We start from the raw sequence: 22,485 nt of genomic DNA, 5'->3' as shown, positions 1-22,485 counted from the left end.
TGCTAGTTTTGAGGTTTCAAAACTAGCAGCAGAATAATTTGAACATGAGCAGAATAATTTGGCTTCATGTAAGTTCTTTTCTATTTGTGTTGATGAGAGCACAAAAATTACATCATCAGTTAGGCTAGCAATCTTTGCCCGATTTTATAGAGTAGACGAAGTATGCAAAGAGATGATTAACCTTGTAACACTATCCGAGCATACAACTTGGGTTGAAATATGTAAAGCAGTTATGAATGAATTATCTATTCAGCAAATGGATATTTCAAAAGTATCTGTCACATCAAATGGTCCACCCAGCATGATTGGTAAGGAAGTAGGATTTGTAAATCTGTTTGCAAAACGTGTTGGTCATCCACTGATAGGTTTTCATTGCATCATACATGAGGAGACTTTATGTGTAAAAGCTGGCCTAAAGGAACTTCAAGAAGTGATGCAAACAGTAATCAAGGTTGTTAATTACATTTCTGCACGTGCTTTGAATAAAAGACAATTTCAGAATCTATTGAATGAGGTGGATTCAGTGTACAACAAATGTTCATTGGCTTAGTTGAGGTCTTGTTCTGAAACTATCTGTTGAATGCATGGATGAGATAAATCTCTTTTTGACTTTTTGTAAACTGATGTTTTTTGTAGATTTTTGCAAACATTTAAATGACTTGAACTTAACTACAGGACTCTGGTAAGACTCTCGATGTTATGTTTGATGACATACAAGTCATTTAAAATGAAAATAGAAGTTTTTAATAAGAGGGATGTAGACAATGAGAAATTTAGATATTTTCCAGACCTACGTTGAGATCTGTACGGGGGTTGCACATTGAGATACTTACAATATTGATATTCAGTAGAAGAGTGAACATGACTCAAATAACCAGGCCTTGTTACCTGCTGAGGTGCAACCAAAAAAAACACAGCACAGAAATGCCACCGTTAATTAAGAGGAAAAGAGGAAGACCTTGGAGTAGATATCTTAGTCGTTCTAACAGTAAAGGCATGAAGACCAATGTTTCATCAAAAATAAATGAATTAGACACACCATAAGATAACCAACAAGCCAATAAAGTCATTCACTAATGGTCAGGAACTGATTATCCGTTAAGTGAGATTTCTGTTTCTCATTCAAATATATATCCTAGTTCAACTCAGAACTTATTTCCATCGGCATGGCAGAGTTCAATGTTAGTAAAAGGATCACACCAAAGTGAAGATACAATAATAGAAATGGAGGAATCACAGGTGGTGACAACATCTTTTGACAATTTGCTCCAAGATCCAAAGTTAATCCCAGTAATGAATATGATGCCTATTCTTAATACTGCTGAGTTAATCAAAACTCACTTATAACATAGAATCAGGGCCAAGTGGAGATGGCCAAATATTAGTTTCTTGTTCTGTGTCACCTACATTATCTATCAAGTTGCACAAAGTATGATAAAAGATATCGAACTTGGTGTCTCACTCTTATTACCTGGAGCTGCAGTTTCGCCTTCTGCCAGTTCTTCACATCAAGATAGTAGTTCCATGACGATGTATCAGGATACATCCGGGCCTACTGCTGTTATGCCAAGCATTCATAAAATACATGATCAGCACTTCAATCAGAATATTGCTCTGGAGAAGATACATGAGTCAATTATTATCCTTAGATATCCTTCTCAGAACATCAGTGTGAGGTCTGCTGCAGATGATGCAGAACCAAAAATATCCAAAGACATAATATGAAATTACATGAAAATCTCAGACATGAATGGAGGTATCAGGAATAATAATAATAATAATAATAATAATAATAATGAATCTTCGTGTTATCATATATTGGATCTGAACATGAAAGCAGAGTTGATGATGATGAGGCAAGAGATGAACTGCATGCGAAATGAAATGAAAAGAATTATGGACATACGTGGAAGGGTGAAAAAAAGTAGAAGGAAAGATGGCCATGTGAAAGATGTAATGAATGATTCGAGAGTGGCTCTCTATGGAGATTCCATTATTAGAGATGTGGTGAATGAGAATGTGTATAAGGTTTGTTTTCTTGGTGGTAGAATGGAGAGAGTGATTGAAGCATTGGACATGAGGAACAAGAGAGGACAAGAGTTGGTGGTTGTAGTATGGGAATAAGGAAAATGCCAGATAGGATATAAGGAGATTATTAAGGAGAGTAAAAGATACCAGTGTGTTGCCAAGGTATGATAATGATGAATTGAGGAGGTAAGCAAATGAATTGAGCAAAGATTATGAATGATATGTTAGCGCAGTTATGTGAGGAGGATGGAATGCATTTTGTGAATGTGTGGGAGGAATTTGAGAGATGGATGAAAATAAATAAAGAAAATGGGCTGAATTTAAAAGGCTTTGGTGTGAGTCGGCTGGAGAAATTGTTGCTGGCATGAGAGGTAATGACTGTAATGAATAGATCTGAGGTGGTTTGAGGTGATATGAAAGAGCAAAAAAGCAGGGTAGGGAGAGGTATTTGCTCAATTGCAAATAGAGAGGTGAATATCATGATAAAGTAAATGAGAGAGCAGAAGTACAACACAAACAGGGAAATGTGGGGACTCAGGGTGGATGAGGAGACACTTTATGAAACATGTGGATCCTGGATGATGAGTCTGACTCCATGGAGGGCAGATGTTAATGATAATAATAATAATTATGTTTAATACGTGAAACCACAAAGTATGGTCTGCCACAACACAGTATTGACACTAAATACAGTATCCAGTGGGATGAGCTTGTTTTCTCCATAGAAGCAGTTTTAAATATGAACGCCTTTTCAAAGAAAGTTGCAAAGCTCTTTTACATTGGCCAAACCTGAATCAGAATGAGTCTCTCTCTCTCCCACAAAAGTTTGGGAGATTCTCATTTTATGCAACCATCAAGAATAATTTTAATATATTAATTTCTAGCATGTGGCAACAGTTTTGAATTGATAAACCAATCGTTGTATGTACCTTGAATTCCTACTTTGATTTGCTTGTTTCTATGCACTGATGATGTACTTTTATTTTAAGTACAAAATATCTGTGCTTTCATTTCATTAAAGGTAATTACTGTGGTTATCATGTAATTTGTTGTTTATTAGCTATCACTGCTCTCTTTCTCAGTTTGCCTCTATCATGGCATGGCATGGCAGCAGACTCACAAACTTCACCTTTTCGCTTCTTCCAATAACAATTTCATATCCTCCCTCATCACTTCTCAACTCTCAGGCCATTGGTTCTGTCCAAAATAATCAATTCTTTCAACATTCTGAGAGCATTACTAATATTATTAATTTTCATATCAGAGAGACAAGATGTTGTATTGCTTTCTTGAGGAAATCTCCTTCTCAAAGAATCACCATAAATAATTATTTGCTTTATGCTCATTCTCTGAATTATTTTTACAATTTTCTTTTGGGTTTGGACCTCTTGATTTTTTCTATTTTCAATTCAACTGATCTCATGCTGTTTCTGCAGGTTTTCAATCTCGTGCTTTGTCCTGTGAAGGACATGGAAGAGTGCAATTTTATTCAGGTCTTCTACGTTCTCTGAACTTCTGTCACTGCACTTGCAATATTATCGGTGATATTTGCATTTTCTGGTCTCATATGAATGCTCTCTGCTCTACTATTATATAAATTTTCTCTCTGCATTCACTTTCAAAGCATTTATTAGATACTCTCTCTCTCTTTTCCTGTTTTGCTCTCCTTCTGCAAATCTTTCAACTTTTATGATGAATAATACATCTCACAATTTACACTGCACAAAATTATGCAAATTTAGCTAGCCTAACAAAGACATCTTGGCCACCATTGTTCTGCTATGCATCTTACGAACAATATAGCTAATTTAAGGAAATATGTTTTACTTATGTCTAAATAACTCAGTCTATCTTGCATTATAAAAGAATAAATACAATAAATTAACTAGTATTATTAGTAAAAATTTGAAAAAAAAATACTTATCTTTCCACAACGTGGCAAGATGATATTCACCAGTCCTTGAACCCAGAATCTAAATTGTTATTTATTATTACGTGACACCTCCAGGGAATCCAAGGGACTCGTTGAGGGAGGGTGCCTGCTCTACAACTCTCTGTCCACCACTCAATCCACCCACTACAACTAACTATCATCATCTACACCAAAGCCATCTACCGACCATCACCACCACCACTAGCATTTTCACTGACAATCACAAACATCCATTACACAGCAGGATTCAAACCTGCAGCCTTTTGGCTGGAGAGCAGATATGCTTGGTCGGTTCAGAGTTCATCACTGCTTGATATACATGAAGAATAATCATAGTAGCATACTGAAGTATTATTTTTGCACAAAGAGTTGAGACTGCCTAATACTAAGTAAACATGAAAAATTTCAAAACACCTATAGTTCAATAACTTTCTAGTAAACATAACTGTTTACTGATTTATTTTCACAGGCTGACAATTTCCTAACATATAAACAGTATAATGGAGATGAAAACTGGAAACTGTCAGGATAGAGTGAGTTGGTATTTTAATCTATAACACTCACCAGTGTTATAGATTAATGTGTGTAGTAACTAGTATAACAATGTGTGTTATACTAGTGCAGTGGTGATTAATGTTCTGTTATTTTGATGCATGTGTATGTAGTTGAATGTAAACTTTCCAAGTGTACAAACATGAAGAACGATTTAAGGGGGGGGGGGAGGATTTGATGCTAGAAGGAAGAAGAATACATTAATATATATTACTAATTATAATGAAGATCCAAAGTCTTCAATTCGGCGACATGAACTTATTTAAGTTAAGGGATATTATATCCCATATTGTTTCTTAGCCGAATAAGAAACTTAAAGAGTTTCATGCCAAATATAGAAACTATATAAAGTTCGGCGATTCCAAGCATAAGCAAATACTTGGATAGAGCAGTAACTGACCCTTGAAGGTAGTGCAAGCTGAGGCAACTCATACAAAGGGTGGAGCAAGCTCTGATCACTATTCTTGATATTTACCTCTGTCTGGGTAATGACCTCTAAGTATGTCACTTCTCGAGTACTCTAAGTACTAGAGAAGTGACCTTCTCTAGTACGGTCTGGGTAGTGACCTTCTCTCATAATGTTGAACAATAATACAACTCCTAGGAGTTAAGTTCACATTATGGGTAAATATCAAGAATAGTGATCGGAGCTTGCTCCACCCTTTGTATGAGTTGCCTCAGCTTGCACTACCTTCAAGGGTCAGTTGCTGCTCTATCCAGGTATTTGCTTACGCTTGGAATAGCCAAACTTTATATAGTTCCTATATTCGGCATGAAACTCTTTGAGTTTCTTATTTGGCTAAGAAACAATGTGGGATATAATATCCCTTAACTTAAATAAGTTCATGTTGCCGAATTGAAGCCTTTGGCTCTTCATTATAATTAGTAATTTAATAGGACACCTCTTGGAAATTCTCATAGAAGGGATGTAAGTTCTGTTTGCTAAAAGCTTGGTATTAACTTGGTCTACCTACTCACCGATGAGACCTCAAAAAAGGTCGAAACCGGTCCGGGTGGTGACCTCTCATAATGTTGAATAATACAGCTCCTAGGAGTTAAGTTCACATTATGGGTAAATATCAAGAATAGTGATCGGAGCTTGCTCCACCCTTTGTATGAGTTGCCTCAGCTTGCACTACCTTCAAGGGTCAGTTCCTGCTCTATCCAGGTATTTTGCTTATGCTTGGAATCGCCAAACTTTATATAGTTTCTATATTCGGCATGAAACTCTTTGTGTTTCTTATTCGGCTAAGAAACAATATGGGATATAATATCCCTTAACTTAAAAAACATTAGTATATATTAATATTAATATAAATAACCAATTTTGATCCTTTTCTTCTTACATAAACACTAGTCATATTTATATAAATATATATTGATGTATTTGTGATTGTTTTTCCCTAGAGCATTAGTCCACATAGGATCAGGGAACGTATAAACATACTTATAAAGATAAGCCCTGCTGTCAGGCAATGAATATACACAGCATAAGCAGACACAGTAACTTATATTAAGATTTTAACAGGAATCAAATTCTGATATTTTTATTTCATTAATTTTATAAATAATTAAGTTATTAAATTAAATAATACAATTAAGTAAATCAAATTAAATAATTATAATGAATAAATTGGTGACACGTAGTTGAATGGATATGAGAAGTAAGCATATGAGTGTGGTTAATAGTTGTGGTTGGAATGAGTGGGAGGTACATAGAGCAAGAGGAGAGCAAACAGGAGCAGGTGAGAAGTCACAGATGGAGGAACCATGAGTACAACTGGTTATAGATCAAAAAATGAATTGTTATGCTTATTTATTAATACCAGGAGTATTAGAAATAAGGGAGATCAAATTGTTACACTGATTGAGTATATGCACGGAAAAAAGTGAAACACAGTTGGATGAGAATGACATCTTGATAGGAATAGAAATGGAGGGATATGATGTTTTGGGGGAAGATAGGAAAGGCAAGAATTGAGGGGGGGGGGAGTACTGCCGATTTATATCAGAGGATCTGATTGTGAATGCAGGGGAATTATGTCCATGTGCAAGGTTGGGTTACAAGGAGAAAAAAATGGCAGTGGTTTTAAAGCAGTATGGCATGAAGTGAAGGTTGATAGAATGAGATATTTGGGGAGGGAGGGAGTATTGCTACAGACCAGGAAATGTGAAAGGTAGAGACAAAGGAAAGTTTAGGCAACTTGGCTTAGTGAACAAGCAAAGGGTAATCATTATGGATGATTTCAATTATGGCAATATTGATTGAACTGAAGAAATAGCATTAAGGAATAAGGAGAATAAATTCCTAGAGTTCGTAAAGAACAACAATTTTAAGCAGTGTATAACAGAGAGCATACAAGGATTAAAAGTCTTGGATCTGTTTATATCAGAGGATGTGATTGTGAATGCAGTGTCTTTTCTCTGGTTGGTGAGAGTAACCATGAAGTGATCACTTGAATTGAAGCCAGTCACAAGAGATGTTCCATAAAGAAGGGATATATATTTGGAATTACAAGGCTGGAAATGTTGATTATGGAAAGCTTTGGAAACAACTGGGAGCTATAGTGTGGAAAGAGGAGTTACGTGAGAAGGATATAGAAGCTATGAGGGCATTAATCAAGAGCTATTTAACAGCTGAAATGTCTGAGTGTATACTAAAGGTGAAAAGACTAAACAAGGTAGGAGCAAAATGGATGAATGAAGAGATTCGGTGTGAAATGTGGAAGAAAAAAGTACTGTGGAAACAACACAAGATGAATATTGGTAATGATCAGTTGAATGAAGAGTACAAAAAGCAGCCAGGAAGGTGACTCAGTTGGTTAAAGTAGCAAAAGCACAGTATGAGAATAAATCAGCCAATTAAGCTAAGAAAATCTGAGTGAGTTCTTGCGGCAAGTGGAAGGAAAAATTACTATGCGAGGATGCTAGATGATCACACTGACAGATTGGTAACCAATGGAGAGGATATAGTTGAAGTATTTAATGATCAGTTTATCAGTATATTTCATCCTCATGAAGAAAACATTAGGGGAAGCTTTGGTATAGAGGATATGGTAGAGGAGGAAATGATAATGAATGAGAAGGAAGAATATGACGAATTAAGTAAATTTGATGTTAATAAGGCATTAGAACTTGACTGTGTATTTCCACATGTCTTGAGGGAATGCTCTATGAGAGGGGTGGCCACCTTTTTTAAGTGTGTGTGTGCCAAAATCACCAAATCTTTGATGCAAAATTTTCTCATGTGGCAATTTTGGGGAACATATTATTAGCTTATTATTTGGTGTCTTTTAAGTATTGGAAGAACCTTTTCAAATAAGCAAAAATCATACTAGAGAGGTAAAAATCAAAGAATATTGTAAGAGTGATTATTGCAATCATGTAAGACCGAATGAATGCAAAAATTATTGACAGAATTTTTATTTAAAAATCCTTCTACCCTGTTGACAGCTTGAATATTTTTTATTTGCCTTTATGTATAATTCTACTATACGCCCACAGATGCGAGACCCTTCGACACTTCTGCATATGTCAAAAGAAGGAGTATCCATTCCGAAATACAGTAATCAATCCGTATTGTGGGATGAGTTGTTTATTATTACGTCAGAAAATTAACTTCTCATTTATGATCATTGTAGTTTTTAAAGCGGTAACTATTTTGCTTGTATAATAGTTGGAAAATTTTACGTATAAATCACATGATTTCACATGTTGGTGACCAATTTGTACATCACCTTATTTCTTTCTCCCCTTCAACATGAATTGACTCTTCTTGGCAGACTGCAACAACGGCTCTCGCTTCTGTGGTTGGACAGTAGCTACCATATACAGCCACACAATTTAAAGATGCAATTTTTAACATCAGCAAAAGAGTAAATAATAATTCTGAATTTTTTGTTTTTGTTTATTTTATAAAGATCAATCAGACATAAGTTTTTTCAAGTTTTTCAAATATATTACAGTACATAATCATTGTGTACTGTAATATATTGTAAAATATTGTAATATATTGTAATACAATGAAATTATAAAATTTCATTGTATTACAATACAATGAAAGAAAATAAAATTAAAGATATTATTTTATTAATTCTTAATCCCTTATGAGTAATACATAAAAATTATAGATAAAATCATCATCAGTTACATCAGTCTTGGGACTGGTAGCTCAGCAGCAATTTCCTCCATTCCACTCTATCATTGGCTTTCTTCTTAATCTCCTGGTAACCTCAGGCCTGTGCTTTCTTTGACTTAGTCAATGAAGCTTTTCCTCGGTCTGCCCCTTCTTCTTTCCTCCTCCTCCTCTATTTTGCCTTCAGTTATTCTTTTCACAAGTCCAGCATACCAAAGTATACATACTTATTACCTATCTCTTCTAATTTTGATTGATCTAATTATTATTATTATTTTATTATTCAGGCATCCATGGAGTCGAAAGACTCATCGTGGGAGATCTTTTCTAGGGAACACAAAGTCTATCATACCACTCCTTGAACTCACTGACCATTCTTGCTCTCACCACTCTATCAGGCAATGCATTCCATGGTTCAACCACACTCCATGCAAAGAAATAACTCCTCACCCTCTTGCTCACAGCTTCCTTTCATAACTTCCAGGGATGGCCTCATGTTATCGCTCCTTCCTGCTGTTTAAAAGTCTCAATCATATCACCTCTCCTTCTATCTACCAACCTCTGCTTTCCCACACATTTCCTCAGCCAATCATCATAACTAACATTGTATAGTCCTGAAACCATCTTTGTTATCTGCCTCTGTACCCTTTCCAGAGTTAATTTATCCCCTTCAAATGCTAGGGACAAGATTTGAGAACAGTAGTCTAAGTGTGGGTTAATCAGGGTCTTATACAAGGGAATGATAACTCTTTCATCTCTGCAGGTCAGCATCCTTCTCAGTATTGCAGCAATCCTCTGGTTTACGTCTCGCCACCATTGCAATATGTTCCCTGAATTTCAGGTTTCTATCAATCATCATCCCCAGATCTCTTGTCTCCCCTACTTCCTCCTGTACAGCTCCTCCAATAGAGTATGCAGTCTCACATCAATGTATATCCCAAACTACAGGACTTTACAATTTTGCTGCATTAAACTGATGACCTCATTCATTTACCCATTTGTGTCGTTTATTAAAATCCTCTTGCAGGGCTGCTACATCTGCACTATTACTAATAACCCTTCACAGCTTCACATCAACTACAAACAACTGAATATCTCCCTGCAATTCATTGACAATGTCTTTGATATAAAGGTTAAACAGTACAGGTCCCAGTACTGAGCCCTGTGGGACCCCACTTGTAACCTTCTGCCTCCTTGATATTGCCCCACTATACACAACTCTCTGGTAACTCTCATTCAGCTAATCATGAATCCAGTTTACTAACCTGGCATCTAAACCAATGTGCTACAACTTAAATGTTAGCTTATCATGTAGTACCCTGTCGAATGCCTTTGCAAAATCCAAAAAAATAGCAGTATATGTCTTTCCCTTATAAATTGCTCTTGCTACTTTATTATAAAAGGCAATCATATTACCAAAGCAAGAGCACCTCTTAAGAAATCCATGCTGACTCTCAGAGATAACATGACTCTCATCTGCCCAACACTGTACATGGTCCCTCACTAATTTCTGAAATAAAAATCAGATCATGAGGTGTAAAAATGTGGACAGAGATATGGACACTGACAAAAATTATAATTTAGACGTAGAAAATCTCATCATAATCACTCTATGTATACACTACCATATTTAAGCAAACCAAAAATTAGTTCAATTATAAGCCTACCTACACTTACTCAGATAACACTTCATAATCCTGAATATCGATAATACATTTCACATAGTTTTAACAATAACTTATGTTTATGGCAATGTGAAGAAAATTTGCATTTATATCTAATAAATTCAACATACTGACAATAAATACTTCCAATTCATATTTATGACTTATGATTTAATTAAATCCAAATCAACATATATACATACTTTAGAAAACCAATAAATTCTTTACAAAACACGAAAAAATATATATAAAATGAGGGCAAAGAAGTCATACCATGTTTGGCTGCTTGGCAAATGATGTAACAAATGAACAGGATAAAACTTATATGTCAGTATATCGTGGAGATAGATGGCTTGAAATAGGATGTTTGTTTCATTTTCTTATTACTTATTATTACTAAAACAGTTGATAGTGTTTGTTTCTTTATTGCATTTTTATTTGGTATCACTCTACTTACGAGGGTGTTCTGAAAAGTTATCGGCCTAACAATGACAAAAACGAATTTATAATTTCAAAATTATTTTTATTTTTCAACATAATCTCTCCCTTAAGACTAATACATTTATTCCAGCAATGTGCCAGCGTACTTATTCTGTCCCTGCAGTGGTTCCCAATAAGATCTGCAAAACAACCCTCTACAGCTGCAATTACCTCTTGATTCGAAGAAAAACGCTAACCAGCGAGGGAGAGTTTTAGTTTTTGGAAGTGATAAAAGTCAGAGGGAACCAAATCTGGGGAATCGAGTGGATGTTCCAACAATTCCCCGGTTACTGTTTTATCCTTTTCAAGATAATTAATAAACAAAATGCCTTTAGCATCCCAAAACGCCGATGCCACGACCTTTCCTACTGATGGAACAGACTTTGTCTTCTTTGCCGCTGAACAACACGCTTCTGTCCACTGTTTTGACTGCTATTTGGATTCCAGTAGGTAATGGTGAATCTAAGTCTCATCAATAGTAATAAATCGAAGCACAAAATCAGTTTTATTCTTGTTAAAATGCTCCAAGCACACTGTTCACAGATTTTCATGCGAGTCCGTTTTTGATCTGCTGTGAGCAAGTGTGACACCCATCTTGCACAAATCTTTTTCATATACAATTCTTCATGCAAAATATATCCTACACATTCTTTTGAAATGCCTATAGTCTCAGCAATTTCACGCACTTTGACTTGCCGGTCATCCAATACCATATCGTGCACTTGATCAATGATTCCTGGTGTTGTTACACTTTTTGGACGTCCTTCACTTGGATCATCTTCAAGGCTGGTACGGCTAAGTTTAAACTCGGCTGCCCATTTCTTAATTGTTGAACACAAAGGAGAAGACTACCCATAAACTTTTATGAACTTCGAATGAATTTCTTTTGGTGTTAAACCTTCTTTTATAAAGAATTTTATAACCACACAATATTCAATTTTATCCATTTCAAGGAATACAGACAACACTTATTATTATTATTCAGGCATCCATGGAGTCAAAAGACTCATCGTGGGAGATCCCTCCTAGGAAACACAAAGTCTATCATACCACTCCTTAAACTCATTGACTATTCTCGCTTTCATGGAATGCGTTTCAGGCAACGCATTCCATGGCATGGTTCAACCACTCACTTTCAACCAACCACTTTTGCTTCAGACAGCTGTATAAAACAAAGTACTTGATAGAATGACTTGCGATTTCACATTGATGCTTATGACAGATGTACCAACTTAGAAAAAAAAAAAAAAAATCTTGCTGATAGTGTTGCCATCTATGGTTGAGGCTGAGAACTTTTCAGACCACCCTTGTAATAAAATTGTATTCTATTAAGTTAAAATATACAAATCAGTGAAGATGTTAGATATGTATTTATTTATTTAATTATTTTTTAAGATGAAATATTTTTAATATTTTTTAAAAAGGTCATTGCCGTGCCATGTTCGGTATGCATGCCAAGGGTTCCCCACCCCTGCTCTATGAAATTAATGGCAGCTTTGGCACTTGCAACAGGGTGTGCCAGAAAGGAATGGAAGTTGTGAAAAATTCTTTCACTTTATTAAAGTCGGTGTATAAGACTAACACTAAAAATTTTAGGCCAATCTGTGTGTCTGAGGTTGTTGTTAAGGTGTTCAGGAAGCTGGTGAAGTCTAGGATTCAGAAGTGGTTTGATTATAGCAGTATTATTTATGACTGTCAGCATGGGTTTGTTTGGGGGTGGAGCATGTTTGAACAATCTGCTTACTTGTTACACCATGGTGATAAATTTATTTGATAAAAGAGATGGATATACATTGGTGCACTTGGATTTTTCAAAGTGCCTTTGGCAGACTGCCACATGAGAAGCTAGCAGTTATATTGAAACAGATGGGATTAGATAATAGACTAGTAAGTTGGAAGGATAATTGGCTTTGAGAGACAGGTATCAGCTGGTTGTATATGGAGGAGTAGTATCCTAAAATAGGAAGGTCACTAGTGGAATGCCACATGGATCTGTTTTGTGGCCATTATTGTTTAACTTGTTCGTTAATGTCATTGGGATTGACTTAACTGGAGATATGTAGCTGTTTGTGGATGATACAAAGTTGGGAAGAGATGTGAGAAGTAGAGCAGATGTCAAGGTTATGGTTTCCTATATGAGGCTACATATTCACTACTGTGCACAGATTTGGTTGCCTGATTTTCAAGATGTATTGGAGAGGGAAGGTTTACTAAGTTAGTGTCAGGTTTACGGAATGTCAGATACAAGGGGACTGAGAAAATGCAACTTGCAAAGACTTGTAAATAGAAGAAGAAGAGGGGATATGCTGAGACATATAAGTTGGTGAGGGATTAATACCAGATTAATGTAGTGTGAATAGAAGAAGAGGGGGGGGGTATGAGTAAGACATAAAAGTTGGTGAGGGATTAATATCAGAATAATGTGGAGGAGATATTTCATAGAATAGAGGAAGGCAAGAGTAACACTAAAAGTCATTCCTGGAATCTTTATAAGGAGGGTGTGAGCAAGGGAGTGAGAAGCACATTCTTCATGTGGAGAGGGATTGATGAGTGGAATGCACTGCCTGAAATTGTGGTGACTGTGGAAACTGTGTTTGGATTTAAACACAGTTTGATCTTTTTGAATAAGAGAGTATAGAACTCTCACAATGAGTCCCTTGAATCCATGGATTATTGGCCTTAGCCTTATTGGCACTTTACAAAGGTGCCAGTAAGGCTAAGACTTCAAATTATAAGATGATCTGTATATCTGGAGTTGTAGTTAAGGTACTGGAGTGAATGGCAATTGCTAGAAGACACAAAAGGGGGTTAGAATTAATGGTATTCTATGTGCTTGTCAGAATAGATTTGTTAAAGGGAGGTAGTGTTTTGCCAAATGCTTATGTACTTAACAAGGTGACAAATACCTTGGACAAGGGAGATGTATATACAGTGATATAGATTTGACAAAGGTTTTTGGTACCACTACAAGTTAACTTGTACTACAGGTTGTGCAGCATCCTGGAAGATTAAAGTCCCTAGCAGTGTGCCACATGGGTTTGTTTCTGAACCATTGTTATTTAGTTTGTATATTAATCATATTAGAACAGGTTTAACTGGTGACATACAACTTCCTGCAGATAATGCAACACTAGGCAGAGTTATGAGAATTCTGTTAGGCCACATCTGTTTGATGTGACCTAACAGGAGGACTTGAATAGATTGTGTGGGTAAGCAACAGTAGTATGGAACTGTCAATTCAATGTTGCAAAGTGTAAAGTTCTAAAATTTGATATGAAACAATGTAGTGCACTTGGTGAGGAAAGTTTGGCAGAAGTTGAGGAGACAACTCCTTGAAAAGGTGGTGGACAAGAATCTGAAGTTCAGAAGTCACATTGCACAAGTTGTGAAGTCATCACATCAGATTATGGCAATGATGAAGAGGACCTTAACATGCTGAAATAAAGAGATTGTTCTTATTACATTGTATAAGGCCTCGATTAGATCTCATATAGATTATTGTGTACAGATTTGGTCCTCTGATTTTCATGGAGATAAGTATATATTGGGAGATATGAAGGTAGATTGAGTAAATGCAGTTTTTTGCAAAGCATTTTAAAATAGGAAGAAGAGAGGAGATGTGCTTGAGACAATTAATTTGGTAAAGGATAGTCATCAGGTTAATGTGGAAGAGACGTTTCATGTTATGGGACATCCCTGGAAGCTATAAAAGAGAGTGTGAGCAGGAGCATAAGGAGTAAGTTCTTTACATGGGCAGTAGTTAGTGATTGGAATGCACTGCTTGATATTGTGATGAATGAATTTAAAAGCACGGTTTCATGGGCTTGGTGTGTACCTCCCACAATGAGTATTTTAAATCCATGGAGATCTGGTTAATAATAATCGTTATTATTTTTTATGCACTATTATTTTATAGTATATGAGAGGAGAATGCTAAAATTCTATGATTGCTCTGAAGATTATTTTCAGAGTTTATTTTGGATTCTGCATTTCAGTTTTAAGTCATGAGAAAATCGATAAAAAGGCAGATTTTATCTCTTTATTACAAGAAGTGCAGTCTCAGTAATTATGTTTATTTGTTCATGTCCTATGAACACAATGGCCAATTTACCTGTTTTTCAGGAGGAAATATCAAATTTTGTAAGATGGAAGAAAATCACATCACCAATGTAGAAACAAGGAGACGGGAAGCACAGTGAATAAGATGACATATCAGATAAGCTGGATTATTAATACTATGCACAGATTTAGTTGCCTGAATTTTGAGCAGATAGGAAATTCTGGAAAAAATTCAGAGGCAAGTGACAAAAGTACTTATCAGGGCTATGAAATGTCAGTAATAACAGCAAGATGAAGAGGACATTAGCAAAAGAGTCAATAGGATAAAAAGTAAAATCATTGAGACCTGAAATTATTCAGATTTTATACATTACAGATAATATGGACATTTGAAAAATAGCAAAAATGAAAAGAGAAACTGAGACAAGAAATTATCCCTAAAAATTGGACTGTATAAAGATTGCATTTATGTTGTATAAGGTAAGCAATGAGGTAAAATGTAGTCATAAAATCAATACACTTGAAGTGGATATTCACTTCACTATTACAGATAATGTGAATATCACTTCAAGTGTATTAATGTCATGAGATCAATAATGACTAAATAATAATAATATCTATTTTGAACCAGAGAAACAGATAAATTACTTACCATATTCACAGTTTTTACCATGACGCCCATATGGACAGAGACAAACATAGGTATCATTCTGATCACTTCTTAAACACGTACCACCATGTTCACATGGATTAGCTAAACAAGTCTTATGCTCACAAAATGGTCCACTAAATCCTTGAGAACATGAGCAATACCATCCATCACCATCACTAAGTGAACAAATATGTGTAAATCAAAAATATTATTAGCACTGCAATAAAGATAACCATGTTCCAAAAAACCATACATCACTTAAACAGCTAATATGTAAGAATGAATGAATAAATATACAACTATTTAACAACTTGCCTAATAGAAACATTGTCAAATGAAGTTGCATATTTCAATTATGTTTCCAACAGCAATAATATTATAAGGCACTGTTATAAAATTTTCCTAATTAATTTTTATACACAAATTTTCTTCACAAACTCGCTCTCCTTGTTCCACTATCTCCTCCTTCCAATCTATATTCCTGTAATTAAAGTCTCCCATCAGGATCACTTTCTTTTTACATTCCCAACTAATTTGTCTAAACATTTCACAATCAGTATTCTCTGCATTCTCTGGCCTTTCAAAATCAAAATCTGTGGATGCACTGTCAACTTCCACATTTTGTGGACACAATTCTTCTGCAATCATTAATAGCACTCCCCCTTCGTCTTTTCACACCTCTATCCTTCTGGAAAATTATATATATCCTTCTAATTCTATTCCTGATATACACCTCTCTCTCTTTGGTTTGATCACTCCCGTTTCCCTGATCCTGACTGTGATTTCCATTCTTACCCATCTCATCCTCACCTTTATGCATTCCATCACCGTGTGCTGCTGCTGCTGCAACCGCATCTTCAACCTCGTATTTGCTCATGTTCCGCTCTCCAGCCAAAAGGCTGTGGGGGTTCAAATCCCGCCGTGGGCATGGATGTTTGTGATTGTCTGTGAAAATACTAGTGGTGGTGGTGGTGGACAGTAGATGGTGTTGGTGTAGATGATGCGGTTGAGGGGTGGAGACAGAGAGCTATAGAGTAGGTGCCCTCCTTCGACGAGTCTTTGGACTCCCTGGAGGTGTCAAATAATAATAATAAATATCCATCTTCCTCCTGCTGTACAATCTGTTGATTTGTGCTATCCTGTTTCACAGATAGACTCTGATCATTTGCTACATTTACTTCTTGACTCTGTGCCTACTGATATAATCCATCAGCTTTATACCATTCGAACTTCCCTTCAAATTCACTCCACAGAGTGAATTTGAAGGGAAGTGCCCATGACTACCACTAATTTTGATGCCCAGTATTTCCTTTTCTGCAACACATCAGTTATTTGCTTTATTGTTCCACCAAGAAAGCATGTTTTGTGCACTTTATTAGTAATCACACCTCTAATGATTGAGTCCCCATACACTGATATACAACTATCCTTTGATTCTTTCTTTATAAGATTAACTTCCTCCTTCTCCTTATCATCAGTCAATCTCTTCTTTAGCTGTTTAATATCCTCTTCCAGATGTTTCATAGCTGTCTTTTTCATAGCTGTTTAATATCCTCTTCGCTTTTCACTAACTCCTGCCGAAGCTCTTCTACTATGGTCCTGATGTTTGCTCCCATTCCTAATTGCTCTAATCTATCCAGACACATTTCACATATGTTAATGCTTTCCTTTTTCTCATTTATCCAAACAGTCCACAGATCTTTCACATTTTTAATGCATAAATATAGCAGTTTTTGCAATGCATCCACTGTGAAAAATCCAAGGTAAAGCCAGACTTTTACACAGAAGCTTTCCATGCTGCTGATGTACATTTCTTTATAGACGGCATCTTTAGAAATCTATAAAAATTTATTGAAATTTCGATGAAATAAGGAAAAAAAAAATACTCCACAGGTAACTTCCAATATCCAAGTACTGATAAATGGTACTTAAACCTCTTCATGAAATTAAAAAGAAAATAAAAAAGGAACTCCCAATCTTAAATGACGACTACACAAATATCCAATGCCACATCGTACTAACACCAGTGACAAAAACACTAAGCTTTTACAAGACCTTACTGAGTAAACTTCAGTTTTATAGTGTCCCACAGGAAAAAATCTAATGGGAAGAAGTCTGGAGGTGGTCAAAGTGTTAGCATACATCATTTAATTCATTTATGAAGAAACATCTCATTTAAAAATTCAACAACAAAACAGAAGTGGCAGTGTGTTCCATCTTCATGAAAGACTGCACTTTCAATAATTTGATTGACTAATCTCAGTAATCAATAAAACCGTGCTGCAGAGTATCCAGCCTGGAATCTGCCAATTTTGATCTCCTTTGGCTAAAAATGACTCCATCTCATTTTACCATATTCATATACTGTCTCTGCTGCTAAGAACCCCTCTGAACTTTTCAACTACCTTTTCCTAAATGCTGCTTTTCTTCAATCCAACTTTCCTAACAGTGAAGTCATCTTCCTTAGAGACTTCAATGTTCACATCACCAACCAGATGCCTCTTCCAACTGAACAGATCAAGCAGGCAGAGAGGCTGAAATACTTGTAATCACAAATGATTTCACACAAATTGTTCACATGCCAACCAGAAAACCAGACACCCCAACCACTCCTCAAGTACTCTGGATCTCTTCCTCACCAGCAAATCCATCTTAGTACACTGTGAATGTTGTCTGTCCTCTAGGCAGCTAAGACCACAGTCTAGTGCAGACCTCTTCTGCCATGGAGCAACACATACAAAACCATTCACATCCATGTATTGTATGGCATTACAAGAAAACCAAGTGGGATGATCTTCCCAACTTTAACGCTTAATTTCCTTGGTCAGATTACTGTTTCCAGCCATCCAAGCCAAACCTATATGTAGACCGAATAACCAAAATAATTCTTATAAGCATGGAAGTATTTATTCCCCACTTTACCTTAAAAGTCCTTCCCCTATCTAAGCTCTGGTTCTCCAACAGGTATGTGCAGGATTGTAGAAAAGAAGAGTCAGGCATACTGCAAGTGGCTTGCATCCAAAACCCCATTTTCCTGTTCTGCTAACCAAAGTCTGAATAGCTGCAAGAAAATTATCATCACATTGAAAGCTGACTTTGAGAAAGTCAAGAGCAGGAAATTTGCATCCTCTCCAAATAGCAGCTATGCCTTCTGGGCTCTAGTCAAAGTTACTGGCCATAACTTCTGCCTAACACTACTTCCAGCACTATTATGCCTAGATGGTACAACTGCATCATCACCCACAGAAAAATAAACCATCTGGCTTCCTACTTCTCCAATTCTTGCATAGCTGATTGTAGTAAATTTCCTGAACCATTCTAAACACTCATCACTGCATTTGACCTTTCAGCAAAAAAGAAATCACAAAAATTTTATCACAATTGGCATCAATAATTCCCTAACCCTCTGTCATATTTTTCCAAACACCTGTAGTAGCCAATCAACACAATCTCACAATTAAACTCCAAACTGAAAAAAAAAATTTCTCCTCCTCTTCATTCATGCCTTCCACTGCTGTCATCAGGAATGGTCTCCCACCACATATTTCCCAAGGAATATAATTCAGAGCTTTTCAAGTAAAATGTAAACAAGTTTCTTATTGCCCATCCATGGTACTAATGTATTATACATTGACTAACCTCACGTTGGATGGCTTCTCCATTAAAAAAAAAAAAAAAGATCAAATAAGACCCAATATTTACAGCAGTTTCTTCAGAAAATAATGAAGATGAATTATGCAGTTTTCCTAGAGTAAATCAAATGTTAACTTTACGAGAATTGCTTCCATGTTCCCAAACTTCTTGTGGTTTCTCTATCCTCCAAACACAGCAGTTATTGCAGTTAAAACTGCCACTAATGTGAAATGCTGCCTTATAACTAAACAATAAATTGTCAAGAAATAATGTGTTACTTTCAACTTCATGATATTAATCATCATCATCATGATGTACATCAAGGATTTAGGCCTAGCATGGCCTGTTCTGGCCTTAGAAGTCATCGTTGAATTGTTTAAGAGGACGTCCTAGTTTTCTATTTTCTAATGGCTTGTACTTTAAAGTTTGCTTTGGTAATCTTTCTATTTTCATTCTTTGAACGTGTTCCATCCATTTATGTTTATATTTTTTATTTTTTTCTATTACTGATTCTTGGTTTTATTCTTTCATAAATTCTTCGTTTCTTTTGTGATCAAATAGAGTATACTTTGCAGTTTTTCTCATAAACTCCATTTCTGCTGTTATTAATCTTTATTTGTCTTTTTGTTTTATTGTCCAGATTTCACTTCCATACAATAAGACAATGTTAATGTATTGTATACTTTTAGTCTGGTTTGTTTTTGAACTAGGTTTAGTCATAATATTAATGATGGTAGAAAACTAATTTCAATTAGTAGTCATCTTTAGATAACATATGGTGGACCTTGAGTCATGTACTGAATAAGCAGTTGCCATCTCTCATTCTTTAGGGTAATGTTTTAATCGTTTAAATCTGTTGATAGTGCATGGGAAGCAGTACAGGAGCGTTTGAAGGAGGTAATGGCTGACAGTATACCTAGATTCCAGATAGTAAATCAAGTAGGGGTTAAATGGATGAATAACACCATTAAGCTTGAGCTGCAAAAAAAGAAACAACTGTGGAGGGAATTTAAGGAGAAAGGTGACCTGCAGGCCCATGAACAGTATAAAGCACAGGCCAGAAGGATAACGAGTGTGGCAAGAAAAGCAAAAGCAGATTATGAAAGAACATTAGCCATGCAGGCTAAAGAGAATCCCAAACAGTTTTTTCAATATGTTGCAAGTAAAAGAAAAAATGTATATGGCAGAATGATTTTAAAGAATGCCGATGGTAGGGAGGTAACTGAATCAGTTGATATAGTGGAATTACTGGGCGAGCACTTTGCAAGAGTATATCATCCAGGTGGTGACACTGCAGGAATGAATGAACCAATAGCTTATACGGGAATTGAGGTGAATAGTATATAACAAAACCTTAATGTGAATACATCTGTGGGATTGGATGGTATACCAGCTTGGGTCTTACATGAAGCAGCTAAAGAATTGTCAGTGCCCTTGACCATTTTGTTTAATTTGAGTCTCGGACCTGGGTTAGTCCATAGGGAGTCGAAAGAGGGGGAAATAGTTCCACCGCATAAAGGAGGTTTCAAGACTGCTGTTGCAAATTACTGACCGATCAGCATATCAGGAGTCATTGTCAAGGTTTTGGAGAAAGTAGTCAAGAGAAAAATACAGGAATGGATAGATGAAAATGGGATACTGTATGGGGGACAGCATGGTTTTGTGAAGGGTAGATCATGCCTTACTAACTTGCTCACGTTTTATAACACAGTGATGGCTGAACTGGATAAGGGTAATGGGTATACAGTGATACTGCTGGACATTGCTAAGGCCTTTGACAGGATACCACATGGAATTCTAATCAGTAAACTGCAGCATATGGGGATGGATATAGGGTTGGTGAGATGGATAGGAGGGTGGTTGATGGAGAGATATCAGAGAGTAGTTTATTCAGGAGTTGAGTCCCAAAGATGACCTGTGACTAGTGGTGTGCTGCATGGTTCTGTTCTCGGACCACTACTATTTAATTTGTTCATTAATGATATCGGAAAGGATCTGAGAGGAACTATTCATTTGTTTGCTGATGATGCAAAGTTGGGTAGAGCAATAGTGAATGTCCATGATGTCAAAATTTTGCAAGATGATTTTGATAGATTGGGGGACTGGGCTAAGGAGAATGGATGTAAATTTAATGTGGCAAAATTTAATGTATGGTTTAATGCATTTTGGGGTGAAAAGATTAGCAGCAGTATACCACATTGGTGGAACTGTACTCCAGGAGATTGACGAGGCCAGAGATTTGGGAGTGTTGGTGGATAGGCAGTTGAAGTTTAGGGGACACATTGCAAAAGTGGCTAAATCAGCTCATCAAATCATTTGGTTACTGAAGAATATTTTGACGAGCAGAGACAAGTAAGTTATTGTTCCTCTGTATCGAGCCTTGATAAGATCCCATCTTGACTACTGTGCCCAGATCTGGGTGCCAGGGTTTCTTCTTGATGGGGTGGAGGTGGAGAGAATCCAGAGGTGAGTGACCAAGATGATAGCAGGTCTATGGAATGAACCTAATGAGAACAGGTTGAAGATTTTGGGTTGCAGAAATTGGTTGATAGGCGAAAAAGGGGTGATCTGATTGAGACATTCAAATTACTGAAGGGTTTCTAAGATTAATAAGTGTGGTTAATAAGATTAATTCAGAATATTTTTCAGAACAGGACTGGTGGTGGGAGGACTAGGGGCATCAATGGAAACTGGGCAAGAGTGTGGTTAGCAAGGGTGTTAGAACTAGGTTTTTTACTTGGAGAGTGGTAAATGAGTGGAATAAGTTGCCAGAGTCTGTTGTGGGTGCCACGACTGTGAATGAGTTCAAGGCAAAGCATGATAGATACTGTGTGGATGTTGAATAGTTGTTATTGACATGATGTTTAGGGCCTCTCTCGATGAGTCTAGGGACTCCTTGGAGTTGCCCGTGATGATGATGATGATAATAATAATAATAATGTATACTTGCTGATGTAATTTTGTTCTGAGAATTTTGTTAACTATTGCTATACAAATATTTAAGTTCAATGAAGCTGTTTTATTGATTTATTATTATTCATCTCTATGCTGTATTTCACTTGTTAAATATTAAACTGGAACTTTATATTGGCTTTATTAGTTGACCAGAAATTTTTAGAAAAAATATATACAATTGTCTACAAGTTTCACTAGCGGTCCTGTTCTGTCTGGCTTCTTCAGGACATGTGTAACGGTACATGGAACTCAACATTTGCTAGTAAAAAAGAATGGAGTAACACTGTGAGATAAATTAAACTGACACATAATATCATAAGCATAGAACATGGTGTATCAGTCATTGTTTTTTGAACACGTTATATAGCTTTTAGCGAAATGAAATTCTGGTAAG

The 22,485-nt window shown here is 36.2% G+C and overlaps 1 protein-coding gene across 1 annotated transcript in view; it reads right to left on the bottom strand.

Annotated features, from left to right (window-relative positions):
* LOC150094616 (protein eyes shut-like) overlaps nt 1-22,485 on the bottom strand; it is a 198,797-nt gene that overhangs the window by 153,906 nt on the left and 22,406 nt on the right. Inside the window, exons 5-7 of the mRNA XM_090411605.1 lie at nt 18,676-18,846; nt 17,076-17,341; nt 15,504-15,679 (exon numbers count right to left, since the gene is read on the bottom strand). Of these exons, the coding sequence (XP_090267731.1) occupies nt 15,504-15,679; nt 17,076-17,341; nt 18,676-18,846 (613 nt within the window). The remainder of the gene's footprint in view (nt 1-15,503; nt 15,680-17,075; nt 17,342-18,675; nt 18,847-22,485) is intronic.

This window comes from Typopeltis vanoorti, chromosome 21 (assembly GCF_054136105.1).
Source record: "Typopeltis vanoorti isolate ZY-2024b chromosome 21, IOZ_Tvanoo_1.0, whole genome shotgun sequence".
Classification (NCBI taxonomy): Eukaryota; Metazoa; Arthropoda; class Arachnida; order Uropygi; family Thelyphonidae; genus Typopeltis; species Typopeltis vanoorti.
The sequence above is the reverse complement of the archived record's forward strand: the minus strand, read 5'-3'. Positions and strand labels throughout refer to the sequence as shown.